Genomic DNA, 17,276 nt, shown 5'->3' on the forward strand with positions numbered 1-17,276 from the left:
CCAGCCAGACCCTGCCCCACTCCCAGCCCCCCCAGCACCCCTCATACGATCCCAGAATCCCAGCCTGGGCTGGGCTGGGAGGGACCCCAGGGGTCCCAGAGCTCCAACCCCCTGCCACAGGCAGGGACACCAACCTCCAGGCCTGGAGCTACACAAGGTTGCCCAGGGCCCCAGCCAACCTGGCCTGGAACACCCCCAGGGACGGGGCACCCACCCCCTCTCTGGGCAGCCCCTTCCAGCCCCTCCCCACTCTCTCTGCACAGAACTTCCCCCCAGTCTCTCCTCTCCCCCTTCCCTCCTCCAGCTCCACTCCATCTCCTTGTCCTGCCAGTCTCCCATCCAACCATCCCCCAGTTCCAAACCATTCCCCTCATCCTATCACTCCTTGCCCTCCTCCATCCTTCCTGCAGCCCCTCTTCTGAGACAGCCCCTCCCCACCCTCCCTGTACAGATCTCCCCCCATCTCCCCTCCCCACCTTTCTCCTCGGGGGACCTGGGCTCCAGCAGCAGCCGCCGCTCCTGCTCCTGGCGCCGCCGCAGCATCTGGCGCTGGAAGTGGGCGACGCTGCGCAGCAGCTCCTCTCCCTGCACCTCGGAGGGTGGCAGCACCACGCTGCAGTCCAGGAACTCGTTGATGGCGTTGAGAAGGTCGTGACGGTCGTCGGCCAGGTAGGCGGCCTCGTGGAATTGCTGCGGGGGGGGGCAGGGGTCAGGGCTGGGGGCCAGGGAGGGAGCTGGGGGCTGGGGGCTGGGGCAGGGAGCTGGGGGCTGGGTGCTGGGGCTGGGGTCAGGGTCAGGGCAGGGGGTCAGGGCAGAGGGATGGGGGCTGGGGAGGGAGGCTGGGGGTCAAGGTGGGGGGCTGGGGGCCAGGGCATGTGCTAGGGGTCAGGGCTGGGGGCTGGGAGTCAAGCAGGGGGCTGGGGCAGAGGGATTGGGGTCATGGTGGTGGCCAGGCCAGGGGGCTGGTGGCCGGGCTGGGGGTCAGGGCTGGGGGCTGGGGGTCAGGGCTTGGGGCTGTCCCCCACCTTGTCGGACATGAGTGTGGAGATGGAGCGCCCGATCTCGTGATAGTCCATGTGGGTGCTGCTGGGCCCCAGCAGCACGAAGAGGAACCGGACCGGGACCGGCACCTCCAGCACCGAGTCCAGCTCCACCGCCTCCTGCAGCCGCACGAAGGCCATGGTGGGCTGGTCCAGGAACTCCACGCAGCCTGGGGAGGGGGCACAGGGGGGGACATGTCAACGGGGGAGCCCCCCACAGGGTCCCCATCCCCACAGCCTGGGGGGTGCAGGGGGACACACATCACCACAGGAGCCCCCCACGGGGCCCCCAGTCCCCGTCCCCCGCAGCCCTTCCGTACCCACGAGCACCACGGTGGCCTCGGCGTTCTCCGGGATCTTCTCCAGCAGCTTCAGCTCGTGCTTGGACTTGGAGCGGGTGATGCCGGCGGGGGGCGGGGGGGCCACGGCCTCCCTCTGCGGGACAGGGGGTCACAGGGGGGCTCACAGGGGGGTCACAGCCCCATCCCGGCCAGGGCCTGGCCGAGGGGGGGAGTTACGGTTGGGGGGCCAGGGGGGACGTTATGGAGCCAAGGGGGTCATTGGGGGGCACTGGGGGCCCCACTCACCTCCCTCTCCACCTCCACCCGCGCGTGGCGCTCGGTGCCGGTGATGAGGGGCTCGGTGACCGCCGGCTCGCCGGGCTCGGCCGCGTGGTTGGTGCCGTGGTGGTGGCCCAGGAGGGACCCCAAACTGCCCGCGGAGATGTTGCGGGGGAAGGAGAACTCCTTCTCGTCACTGGGGTGGCTGCGGGGCGAGAACAGGGCTGGGATGGATGGGGGCACCGTGCCAGGTCGCCATGGCGACAGCATCCACAGGCAGACCGAACCCACAGCCCCCGCAGCCCCCCAGCCCACAGCCCCCTGCAGCCCCCTGACCCGCAGAGATGTTGCGGGGAAGGAGAACTCCTTCTCGTCACTGGGGTGGCTGCGGGGCAGAGCCAGGGATGGGGCAGAGCCGGGGTGGGCAGACCCCAACCCACAGCCCCCCACAGCCCCCCGACCTGCAGCCCCCCACAGTCCCCAATGCACAGGATCCCGGAGCCCCCCGCAGCCCCTCACCCCACAGCATCCACGGGCAGAGCCCCAACCCGTGGTCCCCCCACAGCCCCAACCTGCAGCCCCCCCAGCCCCCTCCCCATCACACCTGTGCCGCAGCAGCAGCGCCCGCAGCACGTTGGCGCGGTCCTGGGCGCGGATCTGGTCCGTGATCACCATCTGCTCCACCACCTGATGGGCCACCCCGGGCAGCGTCCTCTGCTCCAGGTCCAGCAGCACGGCCCCTGGGGGGGGCAGGGGGGTGAGGGGAGCAGAGATGGAGACCCCCACCCTGGGTAGGTCCATCCTACCATGGGAGAGGGTCTTGGGGGGCTTCCCCAGCCACCCCACCATGGCAGAGGGTCCCGGGGGTCTCTCCCAGCCCTACCATGGGCCAGGGTCCCAGGGGTCTCCCCAGCCAGGGTCTTGGGGGGTTGGGTGAGGGTCCTTGGGGTCTCCCCAGCCAGGGTCCCGGGGGTTGGGTGAGGGTCCTGGGGGTCTCCCCAGCCAGGGTCCCGGGGGTTGGGTGAGGGTCCCAGAGGTCTCCCCAGCCAGGGTCCCAGGGGTTGGGTGAGGGTCCCGGGGGTCCCGGCCGTACCGTGTGCCAGGGCGCGGCGCAGCTCCAGCAGGCTGCGGAAGGAGAGTGAGGCCACGTGGGGTTTGCCCCAGCGCTCCGTCTCCTGCTCCACGTCCTCCTCGAACTTGATCCATCGCGCCGTCTCCTTCCACTGCAGCTCCTGGTGCCGGTCTGACACCAGCTCGTTCAGCTCCACAAACACCTGGGGGGAGAGGGGACTGGATGGGGGCCGGGCAGACCCCAACCCAGTGTGCCACAGCCCCCCACAGCCCCCTCCAGCACCCCAACCCGCAGCGCCCCGGAGCACCCCACTGCTCCCTGCAACACCTCACAGCACCCCGTAGCCCCCCCAACCCGCAGCACCTCGGAGCATCCTGCAGCATCCTGCAGACCCCCAACCTGCAGTCCCCCCAGCCCCCCAAACCGCAGACCCCCACCCTGAAACACCCTGCAGCCCTCTGCCCCACAGTGCACTGCAGCACCCCACAGACCCCCAGCCCACAGCACCCTGGAGCACCCCACAGGACCCTGCAGACCCCCAATCCACACCACCCCACAGCCCCCCACAGTCCCCTGCCTCATAACACCCCACAGCCCCCCACAGCCCTTCATCCCACAGCCCCCCACAGCATGCGAGACCTGCCCGCCCAGCCGCTCCCCCAGTCCAGCTCCGCTGCTGTGCCGGGACCCCCCAGTCCTGCCCGCACCCCCCACCCCGCATCCCATCTCCCCCAACCCCGTGCCCCCCCCACCGCGCCCCCCGTGCCCGCACCTCGTGCGGCTGCGGGTGCTGCTTGCGGGGCCGGGCGCTGGGCTCCTTGTGGTCCCGGCCCATGTGCACCACCTGCGCCTTGGCGCTCTTGCGCACCAGGTGCCGCCGCACGCCCGGCACGTCCTCGAAGCGGTGACCTGCGGGGCGGCAGCCCGGCGGTGACCCCGCAGGGGTGCCAGCCTGGCTGGGAAGGGTCCCCACAGTGCCGGGGTCCCCATGGCGGCGCTGGGTGCCGGATGGGTGCTGCGGCACCGGGGGGTCACGCAGTGGCCGCCGCTCTGGCACCGGGGTGGGGGTGACAAGCAGGAGCCGCGGTGGCTCCTCGCACGGGGGCCGGATGGGGACCCCCAGCCAAGGGCTGCGTGTGCCGATGGGCGCTCGGGCTCACACCCCCCAGGAGTCCCCAAACTGCCCTTGGCCAGGGCCTGGTGAGCACCCAGGGGCAGCACCACGCCCGCCACAGGCTCCCGGCACCGGCTCCACGTGGCACGACCCCGGCGAGGGGTCCCCTGCAGCCACAGCCAGCCAGATCTGAGCCTGCGCCCACCACCCCTCCCTGGCATACGGCTCAGTGCCCACCACCCCTCCCTGGCACAAGGCTCAGTGCCCACTATGCCGGCAGCACGGCCCCGGTGCCCCGGCGAGGGGTCCCCCGCGGCCACAGCCAGCAAGGCCCAAGCCTGCGCCCACCGCCCCTCCCCGGCGGCACACGGGCAGCACTGCGGTGCCCCCCCCGGGCGCAGGGTGCCCCCCACTCACTCTTCATGTAGTCCAGGTCGGCCGAAGCCAGTGTCTGCGCCTCCGACTCGTCCGTGGGCATCTTCTGGTAGCGCTCCTGCTCCGCGCCCGTCATGCTGCCGATGCGCCGGCGCTCGTGCAGGTTGTAGCTCCGGTGCCCCGGCTGCGGCTTGGGGCGACCAGGGGACCCGGCCTCGGCGGCAGCTGCCCCCTCCAGGGGGGGTCCCCCCTCTGCATCAGGGCTGCAAGGAAGGTGCCCACCTCAGAGCCCAGCCCCCCACGCTGTCCCCAGCCCTGAGGGGGGCTGCCCACCCCCTCCAGAGCCCCGGCCAAGCCCCCGGTGCTGCTCAGTCCCTGCTCACCTGCCTGCCCGGGTTTCCCTCGGGGATGTGGACCCACGGGGCTCCGGTGGGGAGCCGGGCAGAGCCAGGGGGGCCGCCGGCTCCTCCACCCTCCGGTCGGTCACCTCATCGTCCTGCAGAAAGAACTGAGACGGGGCACGGGAGGAACCAGCTGCTGGGGGGCTGCGTTCCACCGCCACGGGCACCTGCACCTCAGCCACCCACCCAAAGAGCCCCCCAGGTCCCATGCCGTGCCCCCCACACCCCTATCCTGCCCTCACCTGCACGGCCTCAGCCGGGCCGGGCTGCCGGAGCTCCTCTGCCGACCGCTCCGTCTCGGTGTCGCCGGCCTCATCCTCATCCTCTTCGGCCTCCTCGATGGTGGGGGTCTCCCCGGGGACGGAGGCGCGGCGGTGCTTCTTCTTCCCCTTCTTCTGCACCCCCTTCTTGCGGCGGGTGTCGGGGGGCAGGTGCGTGGACAGCGGGTGGTGGATGTGGTGGGACGACTGGCGGTGGTCTGGGGGGGCGGGGGACACGGACAGACCAGGATCAGCACCCTGCGCCCCCCCCCTCACCCACCTGCTGTGCCCACTGCCCCACTCACACTCGAAGTCCTCCTCCCCATAGCTGCGCCCGGCCTCCTCCGCGTTGCGGGGGTGCGCGTCGCTCAGGATCTCCTCGAACCTCTCCACACCCAGCGCCTTGTTCAGGTCCTTCTCCTCCTCCTCCTCTTCCTCACCCCCGAAAACGGGCGAGACAGCGCCTGGTGCCTCCTGCTCTGGCTGGGAGGGGGGATAATGGGGCTCAGCAGGCACCCAGCGCTGTGGTGGGGGGCCATGGGCCACGCACCCCAGTCGCAGCCCCAAATTGGCCCCCCACCGCACTGTCAGCACCCCGGTGCTGTGCTCCCCCCATACACCCCATCACCCTGCTGCCCATCACCCCTGACCCGGCATCCCCAGTGCTACACACTGATGGGTACCCCCAGTACCCCACACTGATGGGTACCCCCAGTACCCCAGTGCTGCACTCCCCCCACGTGCCCTGGTACCCCACTGCCCATCAGCCCTGATCCAGCATCCCCAGTGCCGCACTCTGCCAGGTACCCCCGGGACCCCAGCACTGGGGGGCCACTGGGGGGGCACAGCAGTACCCCCAGTGCCGTGCTCCCCCTACGTGCCCCAGCACCCCACTGCCCATCAGCCCTGACCCAGCATCCCCAGTGCCGGGTACCCTGGTACCCCCGGTGCTCTGCCCCCCCCAGTGCCCACCCCCAGTGCCCCCTAAACGTGCCCCCAGGGCTGTGCCCTCAGCCCAGCGATGTGAGGACTTGGGGGGCCTGGGGGGTGAGTGACGGGCTGGGGGCCAGGGGGCTGCGGGACCGGGGGCCTGCGGGCGGGGGGGGGGGCTGCGGGCTGTGGGCGGGGGGGCTGAGGCCGGGGGGGCTGCGGGCGGGGGGGGCTGCGGTCCCGGGGTCCCTGCGGGGCGGCCGTACCTGAGTCATGGCGGAGCCGCTCCCGCCGCAGCTCCCGCAGCGCTTTATCGGGGCGGCGCGGCCCGGCCCGGCCGGGATGGGGGCGGCGGGGGGGCGGCGGCGGTGGGGGGGGTGGGGGGGAGGCGGTGGCTCCTTCCCCGGACTCGCCAAATATTGACGGAGCCGCCCGCACCCGCCTCAAGGTGACAGCGGAGGGCACCGGCTGCCGCGGCACCGGCTGCGCCCCCCCACCTCCCCCCGGGGCCGGGACCGCTCCGACCCCCGCCCCCGGGACCGCATTGATTTACCCTCCAGCCAAATTCCGACCCCCCCCCGGCCGAATTCCGACCCCACCCGGGACCGCCCCGACTCCCCGGCCGAGCTCCGACCCCCGGGACCGCCCCGCCCCCGCCCCCCCGGGGGACGCAGCGATGCTGCCGGCGGCCGCAGGGTCCCCCCATCCCCCCATCCCCCCCCCCCCGGGGCAGCTGCCGCCCCCCCACCCCCGACACGGTGTCCTGGCGCCCTGAGCGGTGACCCCAGAGCCCCGGGAGGGGCAGGGGACAGGCAGCCCCTGGGGTCACTGCCACGGCCCCAGCTCATGGCCCCCCTCACACCTCACCCCCCCTGCCCCCAGCGACCCCTTCGCCCCCCGGCACAGCGCTACCCCCCACCAACGTGTCCATCCTCCAGCCCGGCAGCTCTGGGGGAGCCCCCTCGACCCCCAACCTCCAACCCCCCGGCCCCCACCCTCCAGCTCCCCAGACCCCCCTGCCGGCACCAGGATCCTGCCGGCCCCAAAATGACCTTGAACTCCCTCTCTGCCGCCCGCACAGCAACGGCGTCGGGCGCCCCAGCACCTGGCGCTGACCCGGCACGCGGTGACACCCAGGACCCCCACCAAACCCGCCTCGCCCCCAGCCCGGCGTGACTGAGCAGCCACGTCCCCAGGAGGGCCCTGCCCCCACGTGTGCCATGCCCGGGGGTCAGAGCTGCTCCGGCGCCCCGGGACGATGCCCCGTGTCCCCGGCTCCCGGCACGCGCCCTCGCCCATGCCTGCGCCAGGCCTCGGCCCCGGCACAGCTCATGGTGTGCCGAGCCCCGGCGCAGCACGCCGGCTGGCAGGACACGGGCCCCGCCACCCCGGCGAGGCCGCAGCTTACCCGGGAGCCCAGGAGGAAATCCATGGTGCCAGGGCCGCGGGTCCCATCCCCGGTCACGTGCGCGGCGGCGGCAACTCAACGAGCGGCACCGGGCAGCCGCGCGGCGCAAAGGGTTAATCATTAACCCCACACACCCGTGGGAGGGCTGCAGGGCACGGGCACCGCCGGCACCACGCTCACCGGCACCGGCACAGCCAGCAGCATCGATGGCACCCACCACCCAAACACCGTCAGATGGGCCCACATGGGGTTTGGCTGCCACGGGGCGCAGCCTTAGCACCCCCAGCCGTGTGACACCAGGGGTGCACCCCCCATGCCCCCCACAGCCGCGGGGCCGTGTCCCCCCGTGGCACTTACGCTCTGGAAGGCGGAGGAGACGATGTGGTGGATCTCGGAGGAGACCTGGGAGTGTGTCATGGCGCCGGCGGGCGCCGCGGCACGGCCGGCTTAGCCCTTCTCCTGCTCGCGGGGGCTCAGGGGACGGTGTCGGGGCACCATAACCTGGGGATAGACGGGGGGCTCAGCGCCGGCCCTGCCCCGGGGGGCCGTGACCCTTCCCCAGGCACCCAGGGGGGCGCCGCCGGCAGCCCCAGGGTCACCACAGGCGGGGGCCGGGGTCTGACCCCGGGGGGCGCGGGCAGGGCCGGCTCCGGGCAGGTTTGTCTTGGCGGTGGTGGGACAGGGGAGTGGGGGCCAAGACAAACGCCAGGAGGGGAGCGGAGCCGCGGCAGCGCCCAGCCCCTCCAGCGGGACCCCGGGCACGCACCCAGCACCGCGGGGCACCGGCACCAAGCCAGGCGCATGGTGACCTGGTGACCGATCCCCCTCCCAGCCCCCCAGCCCCCCACATCTTGCCCCCCACCCCGTCCCCCACACTTGCCCCTCGGCAGCTCCCTGGGCACACGCTGAGCCCCCTCCGGCACCGGCGCCGTGGTTTATTGCCACGGGAGGTGTCCCCACGTGACGGAGGGGCACTGCGGAGGGTGGTGACGGGTGACTGCGGCTCACACGGATGGCTCACCATCACCATCCTCGTCACCCTCCCCGTGCCCCAGAGCCACCGGGGACACGGTGCTGGGCACGAGGAGCCGCCTGGTGCCGGGCACAAGGAGCTGCCCGCCGAGGCCGCGTCTGCCGGCGCCCAGGCACGGCAGCACCGATCACACCTTCCCCGAGGTCCGGCGCTGCCAGGCTCCGTCGGCTCCCTAATCCCATCCCCACTCCCCAGTCGGGGCCGGAGCCAGCACAGCCACATTCCAGCCAGCGAACGCAGATTAACCCACCCACCCATCGCTCTCCTGGGGCACCCGCCCAGCGCAGCCCAAACTGCCCCCGCAGCGCCGTGCCCGAGGGTGCTGCCACAGCCCCCAACACCTGGGCGTGGGGAGCAGGCAGCCGTCCCAGCACGGCTCCGGGCTCACCCCTGCACCTGGACGGTGCCACCATCCCGGGGATGGGATGAGGGGCTGCCAGGGCCAGCAAGCACCAGAGCCCTAAGCGGCTTTTTGGGCTTAACCCCCGGGGGATTAGAGCTGGAGACACCGAGCCCCGAGCTCGCTGGGCCGCAGGCAGGGCAGCTGCTGCTGGCCCCTCGTCCGCCTGGGGAGTGGGGGGCTCCGACTGCCTGGGGGCTCCTGGCCCCTCCAGCCCTTCTCCTGGGCTTTGGTGGTGCAGCCACAGGCACCCGCCAGGATGGTGACAGGGTGGGTGAGCCATGGTGCCAGGCTCAGCCGCGCAGGGGACACGTGATGCTCAGGAGCCTGATGCGGGTGGAAAGGGTGACGGGCACTGGGGGCACAGACGGACGGACGGACAGCTTCTGCTTTCCATGCTGGTGGCTGAGTCACCCGGCAGGCACCGCCATGGCTCAGCAGCTCATGCCAGCCCTGCCGAGAGGAGCCCGGCACAGGCAGCTCCCGTGGAACCACCCGGCTCCCCGGGGTGCCAGGACGGGGCGACAGGTCGGTGAGCCACCCAGTGCCGGTGGGACTCCTGCTGCCGCTCAGTCGGTGTCCGTGCCGGACACTGTACCGCCAGCACCGCACGGCTCCAGGCACCGGCACAGCAGTGGCAACACAGCTTTGCCAGGCTCTGGGGCCGGACAGCGGGGCCACACGCTCCGGTCACACCGCCGGGCCAGGGCGGCAGGTGGGCCAGGGTGACGGTAGCGCCTGTGGCGGCACCGGTACCGGCACCACCGTGTGCGGCCCGGCCGTGCCGGCGGCACCGCACAAAGGCCCCTTGTGCGAGGGGCACGGGCCGCGGCAATAAGCGGGGCAGGTCGGTAGATGGGGCCAGGGGCTGCCAACGCCGCGCCGCTAATTACCGGCTGGCTCCAATCAGCGCCGGAGCGCAGCCGGCTCGGCGGCTCCGCCGGTGCCGCAGTCGCATTCCTGGGACCGGCCCCAGCCTGCCCGCCTGATCCGCTGAGGCGATTAGAGGGGCCGGGCCCCGCGCCGTGGGGGCTCCCCGCCGGGACCACGTGCCCGCAGCCCCCTCCTGCGCCCGGCCCGGGACGGGGCGTCGGGCCGGCGGTGGCTGAGCCAGGCGGGACGCGAGGCGAGGCCTCCGCCAGCCCAACCGCCTCCCCGCTGCCCGGCCGCACCGGCGCAGAACCCGGCACCCCGCGAGGGGGGCAGGGGGGTGGCGGCGGGCAGGGGTCCCCGGCGCAGGGTTGGCACGCGTGTGCACACACGAGGCCGGGCCGAGCGCCGAGCCGCAGCGGGTCAGGCACCGGGCCGGCACCGCGGTGATGGAGATCCCACCGTATCCCTCACCAGCGTCCCGTCAACCCCCCCCCTCCCCAGGCTCCCGGCGCAGCTCTGGCAGCGCCATTGCACCGGGCGCGAGCGCCCCAAGGCCCAGGGATGGCGATGGGGCCCCCAGGGGGGTCTGCGCCCCCCGGGCCACCCCTGTCCTCACGCTGCCAGTGACGATGTCGCACAGACCCCTCGCTCTGGGACACTGGCACGGGTCACCCTGCCCAGCCATGGGCACCCGTCCGGCTGTGCCACAGGGTGCTGGAGCACCCGAGCCGGGGAGGGACACGGCCCCACACTCAGCGCCGTGGGGTGACACTCACGGACGCGGCGCCGTGGCCAGAACCCACTGTGGATCCGTGTCAGGCCACCAGCCTGTCCCACAGCAGGGGGAGCACAGAGTCCCCCCTCATGTCAGCCAGGCCCCACACAGACCCTCACCCAGCTTCCTTGGTCTGGCACTGCCACGCTCACTGCACCACTCTGGTCCCACACATGGGACCCACGAGCCAGCACCACCAGCACCCCTGGGGCTGCACCAGCACCCAATCCCCCATGTCCGCACCCCAATGGTGCCCAGGCCCTGCAGCTCTGGCATGCACCGCCGGCACCACGGTGACCCCCTCCAGCAAGGCAGGAGCCCCCACAGCCTGCGCCCCACAGCACGGTGCCGGGGACACCCGCGGTGAGCCCCCACTGCCTGCCCAGTCACGAGGGCAGGAGACCCCCTGAGCACCCACCCAGCATGCCGAGGCTGCCGGAGGCGGGGGGCTCATGGGGTGGGAGGCAGCACAACCCAGCCGCTCCCGCTGCCCCCTGCCCAGGCGATCCCCCTGCCTGGGGTCCCCCCCCGCCCGCGGTGCCGGGACAGGGCTGCCCGTGGCACGGCTCCCGGCCCGGCAGAGCCGCAGCGCTACAGGCCAGAGCCAGAAATATCCTCCCCCCCCTTCCCCGCGACCTCGAAACCGCCGGATCCGGGCGATGAATCACGGCGCCGCGCAGCTCCGCGCCCACACCCACGCCGGTGCCACTGCCGGGTCCGGGGGGGGGGGGGCACGGGGGTGCCCCACAGCCCCCACCGACTGCCGGACCCCCCGAGCCCAGCCCTGGGGAGACTCGCCCAGCCTGGCGGTGCCGAGCTCCGTGTGCCGGCGGGGACACGCACCGGTGTGACCCCAGGGTGAGCCGGGCGCAGCCATCCCACCGTCAGCACAGCCAGGCCGGGGGCTGCACACCCACCCCCCCACCCACCCACCCCCCTGTCCCCATCCCCGTGCCGGGAGGCGGCTCTGCCCCACTCACCCCATCGCCCGCTGACCCGGCAACGCTGCGGCTCCGGCGTCCCGCGGCGGCTGCCGGGCTCCCGCCACTCCGGCGCACGTCCCCCGGTGCGGGACCCCCGTCACGGGGGGGCCCTGGGCCGCCGCGGCTCCTCCGGCTCCCTCTCCCTGGGCCGAGCCCCTGCCCCTCGCCGTGGGGCCGCGGGCAGCCGCGCTCCGCCCCACCGAGCCGCAGCTGCCGGGCACCGGCCGCCGCCGGGAGGTTTTTATACCGGTGAGAGGGAGGAAAAACCCCCCAGCAGCGGCAGCAGCGGGAGCCTTTGTTCCGGCAAGCCCGCACCAGGCCACTTCATCCAAACACCGCGGCCGTGCCAAGTCCCGGGACGGCTCCTCGGGCAGCCCCACCTCTGCGCCGCGGCTCCCGCTGGGCACCGGGGCGGCCGGGAAGGGGCCAGGGCCAACGGAGAGGCCCCACGGAGAGGGGGGATGGAGGTGGGGGGCTGCCCCCCACTCCCCATGGCGATGGGGGGACAAAGCGGGCGGATGCGCTGGGTCGTGGGGCAGAGGGTGGGGAGGAGCTGGGGGGGTGGTTGTGCCCCCGCCCCCCCAGCGCGGCATCCTCCGGCAGCCAGCCCGGTCCCGGCTAATGACAGGGTTGGGCTCACGGGGGCTGCGCTGGGGACGGCGGCCAGACCCCCTCCCACGTCCCACAGCGTGGGGACCCGGCTGTGCAGCAGCTCCCACGGCCCCCTCCCTCCTGCCAGCCGGGCCAGCACCCCCATCCCCAGGCACCCCCATCCCACCCCATCCCGACCCCCTCTCCCCTGCGGCATCGCCCCCACTCCTGCTGCAGCACCCAGGGGGCTGGGGGGCAGCGCGGGGCTGGGGCTGAGCCCCGGGCCGGGGCGAGCTGGGGAGAGCTGGGGGGGCCGGGGCGGAAGGGCAGCCGGCGGGGGGTCGTTACAGCGATCAAATCCCACGGTGCCGGCGGCCGCTTGAAGCGGTGCAGCGACCGCGAAGGGCACGGCAGGGGCGCGGGGGGGCTGGCAAGGGGAGATGTGGGGCAGCCCCCCCCGCCCCTGGGCACCGGCTCTGCCCGCGTCCCTGCCTGCGCCGCGCAGCTCCGGGGCAGCTGCAGGCACCGTTACCCACCACCCCCCGTTACCCAGCGCCCCCCGTTACCTGCTGCCCCCCACCATGGGGACGCAGCCCAGGGCAGCTCTGGGCCAGCCACAGGCACCGTGCCCCCCGTTACCCACCGCCCCCTGTTAGTTACCCGCCGCCCCCCGCCTGGGGACGCAGCCCAGGGCAGCTCCAGAGCCGTGGCAGGGCTGGAGCCGTGCCCGGGGCGAGGGCTGGAGCTGCGCCCGGGGTTGCTCAAGCCCTGGCAGCCTTTCGCAAGCCGGCAGCACCGCTCGGCACCGCTCGGCACCCAGCGCGGCGGCACATGGCGGCTCCGGGCCAGCATCGCTCCGGGAGGGCGCCGAGCCCTCAGCGGCGGCTCTGCCAGCCCCGGGGATGCACCGCGACGCCCGGGGACCCTCCCTCTGCTCGGGGGGAGCCCGTGGGCACGGCATGGCCACGGGCGGGCGGCGGGGCCGTGGTGCCGGAGCCGCTGGCAGCCCGTGTGTGGCGCTCACCTGCCGGGGGTCGCAGTGGGGCTCCGGTGCCAGACGAGGAGCTGCCTCAGGCCGCTGTGGCACCCGCTGGAAGACAGAATGATGGTGACAGCTGAGGGGCCGCGGCAGCGCGACCCCCGCGCCCCCGGAGCGCCGCGTCCGGCACCAGAGCGTCGCCAGCGCCGCGATGGCGGGAAGGGGCCGAGGCGCGACGCTGCGCCGGCTGAGCCGCCGGGCACGGTGTGGGACGGGGGGGGTATCGGGGGGGGGGGGGTATCGGGAGGGATGGTTAAGAGATGCCAGGGGTGGGGGGCGTCACAGAGCCCCCCGCCCGGGACAAGGAGGTGGGACCCCCTTGCCTCCCCCCCACATGGGGCCGGGTGGGAAGCGGGACCGGGGTGGGAGGGCTCCGGGGAGGGCAGAGGATGCTGGGGGTGGGGGGCGGCACGGAGCCCCCCACCCGGGACAGGGAGGCGGGACCCCCGCGCCCCCCCCACGCGGAGCAGGGAGGGAAGCGGGACCGCGATGGGACTCGGGGCCCCGGGAGGAGCCGCCGGGCCGGGGGTCGGGTCGGTGGGACCGGGGGCGGGGGTCCCGCCGGAGGGAACGGGACACAGCACGGGCGGCAGCGGGACCAGCCCGGCCCGGCCCCGCGGCTCCCCGCAGCGCCACTCCCGGCCCCGCCGCTTACCAGAGAGTCCCGCGGGGCGGAGCGGCAGCGGGAGCGCTCCGAGACAGGTCCTCGCCGGCAGAGGCGGGCGCGGTCACCGTCCCGCACGGCGGCCGGGCCCGATGCCGCGGGGCGGAGCGGGCGGGCCCGGGGCTCGAACCCGGAACCCGGCGGGGGGGCGGGGCCGGGGGCGGGGCTCGGGCGGGGGGGCGGCGCGGCGCGGGGGCTGCCGGGAGGCGCGGCGGGGCCGGGCCGGGGGGGCGGCGGCGGGGCCGGGGCCGGGCCGGGGGCTGCGGGGGCGGCGGGGCCGGAGCGGACGCGGCGCGATGCAGAAGTACGAGAAGCTGGAGAAGATCGGGGAAGGTGCGGCCGGGGCTGGGGGCGGCCCCGGGGCCGGTCCCGGGGCTGGGGGGCGGGGGGAGGCCGGTACCGGTTCCGGTACCGGTCCCGGTCCCCCGCAGGCACCTACGGGACCGTGTTCAAGGCCAAGAACCGGGAGACGCACGAGATCGTGGCGCTGAAGCGCGTGCGGCTGGACGATGACGACGAGGTGCGGGGCTGGGGGGGGTGGGGAGGGGTCCGGGGGGTCCGGTCCCGGCGCCGGTGCCCGCACAGCCCGGCCCGGTCCCGGCACGGCCGTGTCTCGCAGGGCGTGCCCAGCTCGGCGCTGCGGGAGATCTGCCTGCTCAAGGAGCTGAAGCACAAGAACATCGTTAGGTAACGGGGCACCGGGGGGGCGCCGGGGGGGGCAGCGGGCCGGGGGAGGGGGCACGGGGGGGGGAGGGGTCACCGGGCCGGGGGAGGGGGCAGCGGGCCGGGGGAGGGGTCACCGGGCCGGGGGAGGGGGCACGGGGGGGGGTCAGCGGGCCGGGGGAGGGGGCACGGGGGGGGGAGGGGTCACCGGGCCGGGGGAGGGAGAAGCGGGCCGGGGGAGGGGGCACGGGGGGGGGGGGAGGGGTCACCGGGCCGGGGGAGGGGGCACTAGGCTGGAATGGAGAGGCACCAGGGGAGGGGGCTCCGGGCGGTGGGACCCGTCCCCTCCGGGCCCGGCAGGGCCGAGGGGGCCCCGTACCCCCCCAGGGGCTGAGGGACCCCCGTGTCCCCCCCAGGCTGCACGACGTCCTGCACAGCGACAAGAAGCTCACGCTGGTCTTCGAGTTCTGCGACCAGGTGAGGGGGCGGCAGACCCCCGCCCACCCCTCGGGGCCCCCCCAGCCCTGACGGGAGCCCCCGGGCCCCCCCCCCCAGCCCTGACCACCCCCTCCCCACCAGGACCTGAAGAAATACTTCGACAGCTGCAATGGGGACCTGGACCCCGAGATCGTCAAGGTGCATTGGGGGGAGGGCTTGGGGCACCCCCAGGGTCATGGAACCCGTCCCGTGGCTTGGGGGGGGGCCAGGACCCCCCCTCAGCACCGTGTCCCGCCCCCCAGTCCTTCATGTACCAGCTGCTGAAGGGGCTGGGGTTCTGCCACAGCCGGAACGTGCTGCACCGCGACCTCAAGCCCCAGAACCTGCTGATCAACAGGGTGAGGGGGGAGCTGGGGGGGTCTGTGTGCCGGGGGGGGGTCTGTGTGCCGGGGGGGGGCTGCACCGCGACCTCAAGCCCCAGAACCTGCTGATCAACAGGGTGAGGGGGGAGCTGGGGGGGTCTGTGTGCTGGGGGGGGTGTCTGTGTGCCGGGGGGGGGTCCGTGTGCCGGGGGGGGGGGCTGCACCGCGACCTCAAGCCCCAGAACCTGCTGATCAACAGGGTGAGGGGGGAGCTGGGGGGGTCTGTGTGCTGGGGGGGGGTCCGTGTGCCGTGGGGGGGGCTGCACCGTGACCTCAAGCCCCAGAACCTGCTGATCAACAGGGTGAGGGGGGGGCCGGGGGGGTCTGTGTGCCAGGGGGGGGCACAGGGGGCAGCACGTGGGGGCTGTGTGCCAGCGTTGGGGCTGTCCTGGGCAGCCCCCCCGTGTCTGCATCCTCCCATGGCATGTCCAGGTGGTGGGAGGGGGGTGAAGGGACACGATGAGGGGGGTGCTGGGACCCCTGCCCAGGCCCTGCCCCCCCCCAGGCCCTGACACGGAGCCCCCCCCCCCAGAACGGCGAGCTGAAGCTGGCTGACTTCGGGCTGGCGCGGGCCTTCGGCATCCCCGTGCGCTGCTACTCGGCAGAGGTGAGCTGGGGGGGCTGTGCTGTGCCCCCCCTCCCCAACCGCCCGAGCCCCTCCCCAGCCCCCCCTGAGCCCCTCCCCGTGGCTCGGCGCAGGTGGTGACGCTGTGGTACCGGCCCCCCGACGTGCTGTTCGGGGCCAAACTCTACTCCACCTCCATCGACATGTGGTCAGCGGGCTGCATCTTCGCAGGTAGGGCTGGGGGCTGCCGGGGGGTCCTGGGGGGTCCTGGGGGTGCTGGGGGTGGCGGGGGGCGCCGGGCCCACCCCTCTCTGTCCCCAGAGCTGGCCAATGCAGGGCGGCCCCTCTTCCCTGGGAACGACGTGGACGACCAGCTGAAAAGGATCTTCCGATATCCTTGGGGTGCAGGAGGAGGGGGGGTCTGGGGAGGCGGGGGGAGACACCCCCAGTGCTGGGGAGGGCAGTAGAGGGGGCTTGGGGGGGCTGGGTGATGGGTGCCCCCTACTCCGTGGCCCTTGACCCTCCCCACGCTGCTGGGCACCCCCACCGAGGAGCAGTGGCCAGCCATGGCCAAGCTGCCTGACTACAAGGTGAGGCGGGGGGGGGGCCTGGGAGGGGTCTGGGGGGGCCTGGAGGGGTCTCGGGGGGTTGGGGGCGGTCTGGGAGGCGTCTGGGAGGGGTCTGGGGGAGCGGGGAGGCGTCTGGGGGGGCCAGGGAGGCATCTGGGGGGGTGGGTAGGGGTCTGGGGGGAGTGTCTGAGAGGCCTGGGGAGTGCCAGGGAGGCGTCTGGGGGCGGGGGGGGGGGAGCTGAGAGGGCTGGGGGGGGCGGGAAGGGGGCTGGGGAGGGGGCTGAGGTCTCAGCTCCCCCCCAGCCCTACCCCATGTACCCCGCCACCACCTCGCTGGTCAACGTGGTGCCCAAGCTGAACGCCACCGGCCGGGACCTGCTGCAGGTGGGTGCTCTGCCCGCGCCCCCCACCCCCCCGCGGGGCTGGGGGCGGGGCTGGGTGGGGCTGGGGTCTTACCTCACCCCCCCCGCCCCCCCCTGCTGCCCCCAGAACCTGCTGAAGTGCAACCCCGTGCAGCGCATCTCTGCGGAGGAGGCTCTGCAGCACCCCTACTTCACAGACTTCTGCCCCCCCTAACCCCCCCGCCCCAGGCATGACCCCCCCCAAGCTGGGGGGGTCAGCGCCCTGCCTCCCAGCACCCTCCCGGCAGCGGTGGGGAGGGGGGTCTTGTCCCCCTGTCCCCCTCCCCACCCCGGCAGGTGAGGGGTCCTATCAGCACCCCAAAACCGCAGCCCCACCCCCTATTTATTAGGTTTTTAACCCGGCTGGGGGGTGCTGGCGCAGCCCCCCCACCCCCCCAACTCCCCCCCCAGCGGCTGACCGAGAGCCCCCCCCGGGGACACGATGCTGGTGGGGGGCAGGACCCTCCGGGACCAGATGCAGGGACCATCCCCCACCCCTTCCCCCCCACGGGAGGGGGGGGTCCTGGGTGTCAGCAGAGGGGGTGGGCGTGGGGGCTGTCCGTGTGTTTGTTACCTCCATAAAGAGCTGCCCCCCCCCCCAAAATCTGCTTCCTCCTTCCTGGACCCCCGGGACACCCCCCCGAGCATCTCCAGGGCCCTGAACTGCCCCCCCCAGGCGTCTCCAGAGCGGGGGCCCTGG

The 17,276-nt window shown here is 74.0% G+C and overlaps 2 protein-coding genes across 3 annotated transcripts in view; one reads left to right on the forward strand and one right to left on the reverse strand.

Annotated features, from left to right (window-relative positions):
- The window catches only part of SLC4A2 (solute carrier family 4 member 2), a 17,930-nt gene extending 4,307 nt beyond the window's left edge, over window positions 1-13,623 (reverse strand). The window contains exons 1-14 of the mRNA XM_084260728.1: window positions 13,510-13,623; window positions 12,840-12,905; window positions 7,518-7,661; window positions 5,128-5,305; window positions 4,805-5,040; window positions 4,545-4,669; window positions 4,204-4,424; window positions 3,445-3,581; window positions 2,694-2,874; window positions 2,205-2,340; window positions 1,628-1,805; window positions 1,361-1,475; window positions 1,026-1,210; window positions 439-690 (exon numbers count right to left, since the gene is read on the reverse strand). Of these exons, the coding sequence (XP_084116854.1) occupies window positions 439-690; window positions 1,026-1,210; window positions 1,361-1,475; window positions 1,628-1,805; window positions 2,205-2,340; window positions 2,694-2,874; window positions 3,445-3,581; window positions 4,204-4,424; window positions 4,545-4,669; window positions 4,805-5,040; window positions 5,128-5,305; window positions 7,518-7,577 (2,004 nt within the window). The 5' untranslated portion in view covers window positions 7,578-7,661; window positions 12,840-12,905; window positions 13,510-13,623. The remainder of the gene's footprint in view (window positions 1-438; window positions 691-1,025; window positions 1,211-1,360; window positions 1,476-1,627; window positions 1,806-2,204; window positions 2,341-2,693; window positions 2,875-3,444; window positions 3,582-4,203; window positions 4,425-4,544; window positions 4,670-4,804; window positions 5,041-5,127; window positions 5,306-7,517; window positions 7,662-12,839; window positions 12,906-13,509) is intronic.
- Window positions 13,624-13,729: 106 nt separating this feature from the next.
- Window positions 13,730-17,167, forward strand: CDK5 (cyclin dependent kinase 5). Of its 2 annotated transcripts, XR_014617129.1 has the most exons (13): window positions 13,730-13,851; window positions 13,950-14,038; window positions 14,138-14,205; window positions 14,598-14,658; window positions 14,761-14,817; window positions 14,922-15,017; window positions 15,574-15,648; window positions 15,741-15,837; window positions 15,928-15,997; window positions 16,136-16,196; window positions 16,479-16,559; window positions 16,665-16,812; window positions 16,856-17,167. XR_014617129.1 is itself a non-coding variant. In XM_084260124.1 (12 exons), exons 1-12 carry the CDS (start codon window positions 13,815-13,817, stop codon window positions 16,749-16,751), a joined length of 879 nt encoding a protein of 292 aa, XP_084116250.1. In that variant the 5' UTR covers window positions 13,730-13,814; the 3' UTR covers window positions 16,752-17,167. The 2 variants fall into 2 exon arrangements, 1 of the variants encoding a protein (XP_084116250.1); XM_084260124.1 differs by having other exon boundaries at window positions 16,665-17,167.
- Window positions 17,168-17,276: the final 109 nt, after the last annotated feature.

This window comes from Gallinula chloropus (assembly GCF_964237585.1).
Source record: "Gallinula chloropus genome assembly, chromosome: 2".
In the NCBI taxonomy this organism is placed as follows: Eukaryota; Metazoa; Chordata; class Aves; order Gruiformes; family Rallidae; genus Gallinula; species Gallinula chloropus.

What these genes read in the sequence shown, in the direction of transcription:
- CDK5 (XM_084260124.1), top strand. Translation starts at nt 13,815, where the DNA reads ATGCAGAAGTACGAGAAGCTGGAGAAGATCGGGGAAG. An exon ending in AGAACCTGCTGATCAACAGG is followed by an intron (nt 15,018 to 15,573) that starts GTGAGGGGGGAG and finishes CCCCCCCCCCAG; the next exon opens with AACGGCGAGCTGAAGCTGGC. An exon ending in CAGCTGAAAAGGATCTTCCG is followed by an intron (nt 15,998 to 16,135) that starts ATATCCTTGGGG and finishes GACCCTCCCCAC; the next exon opens with GCTGCTGGGCACCCCCACCG.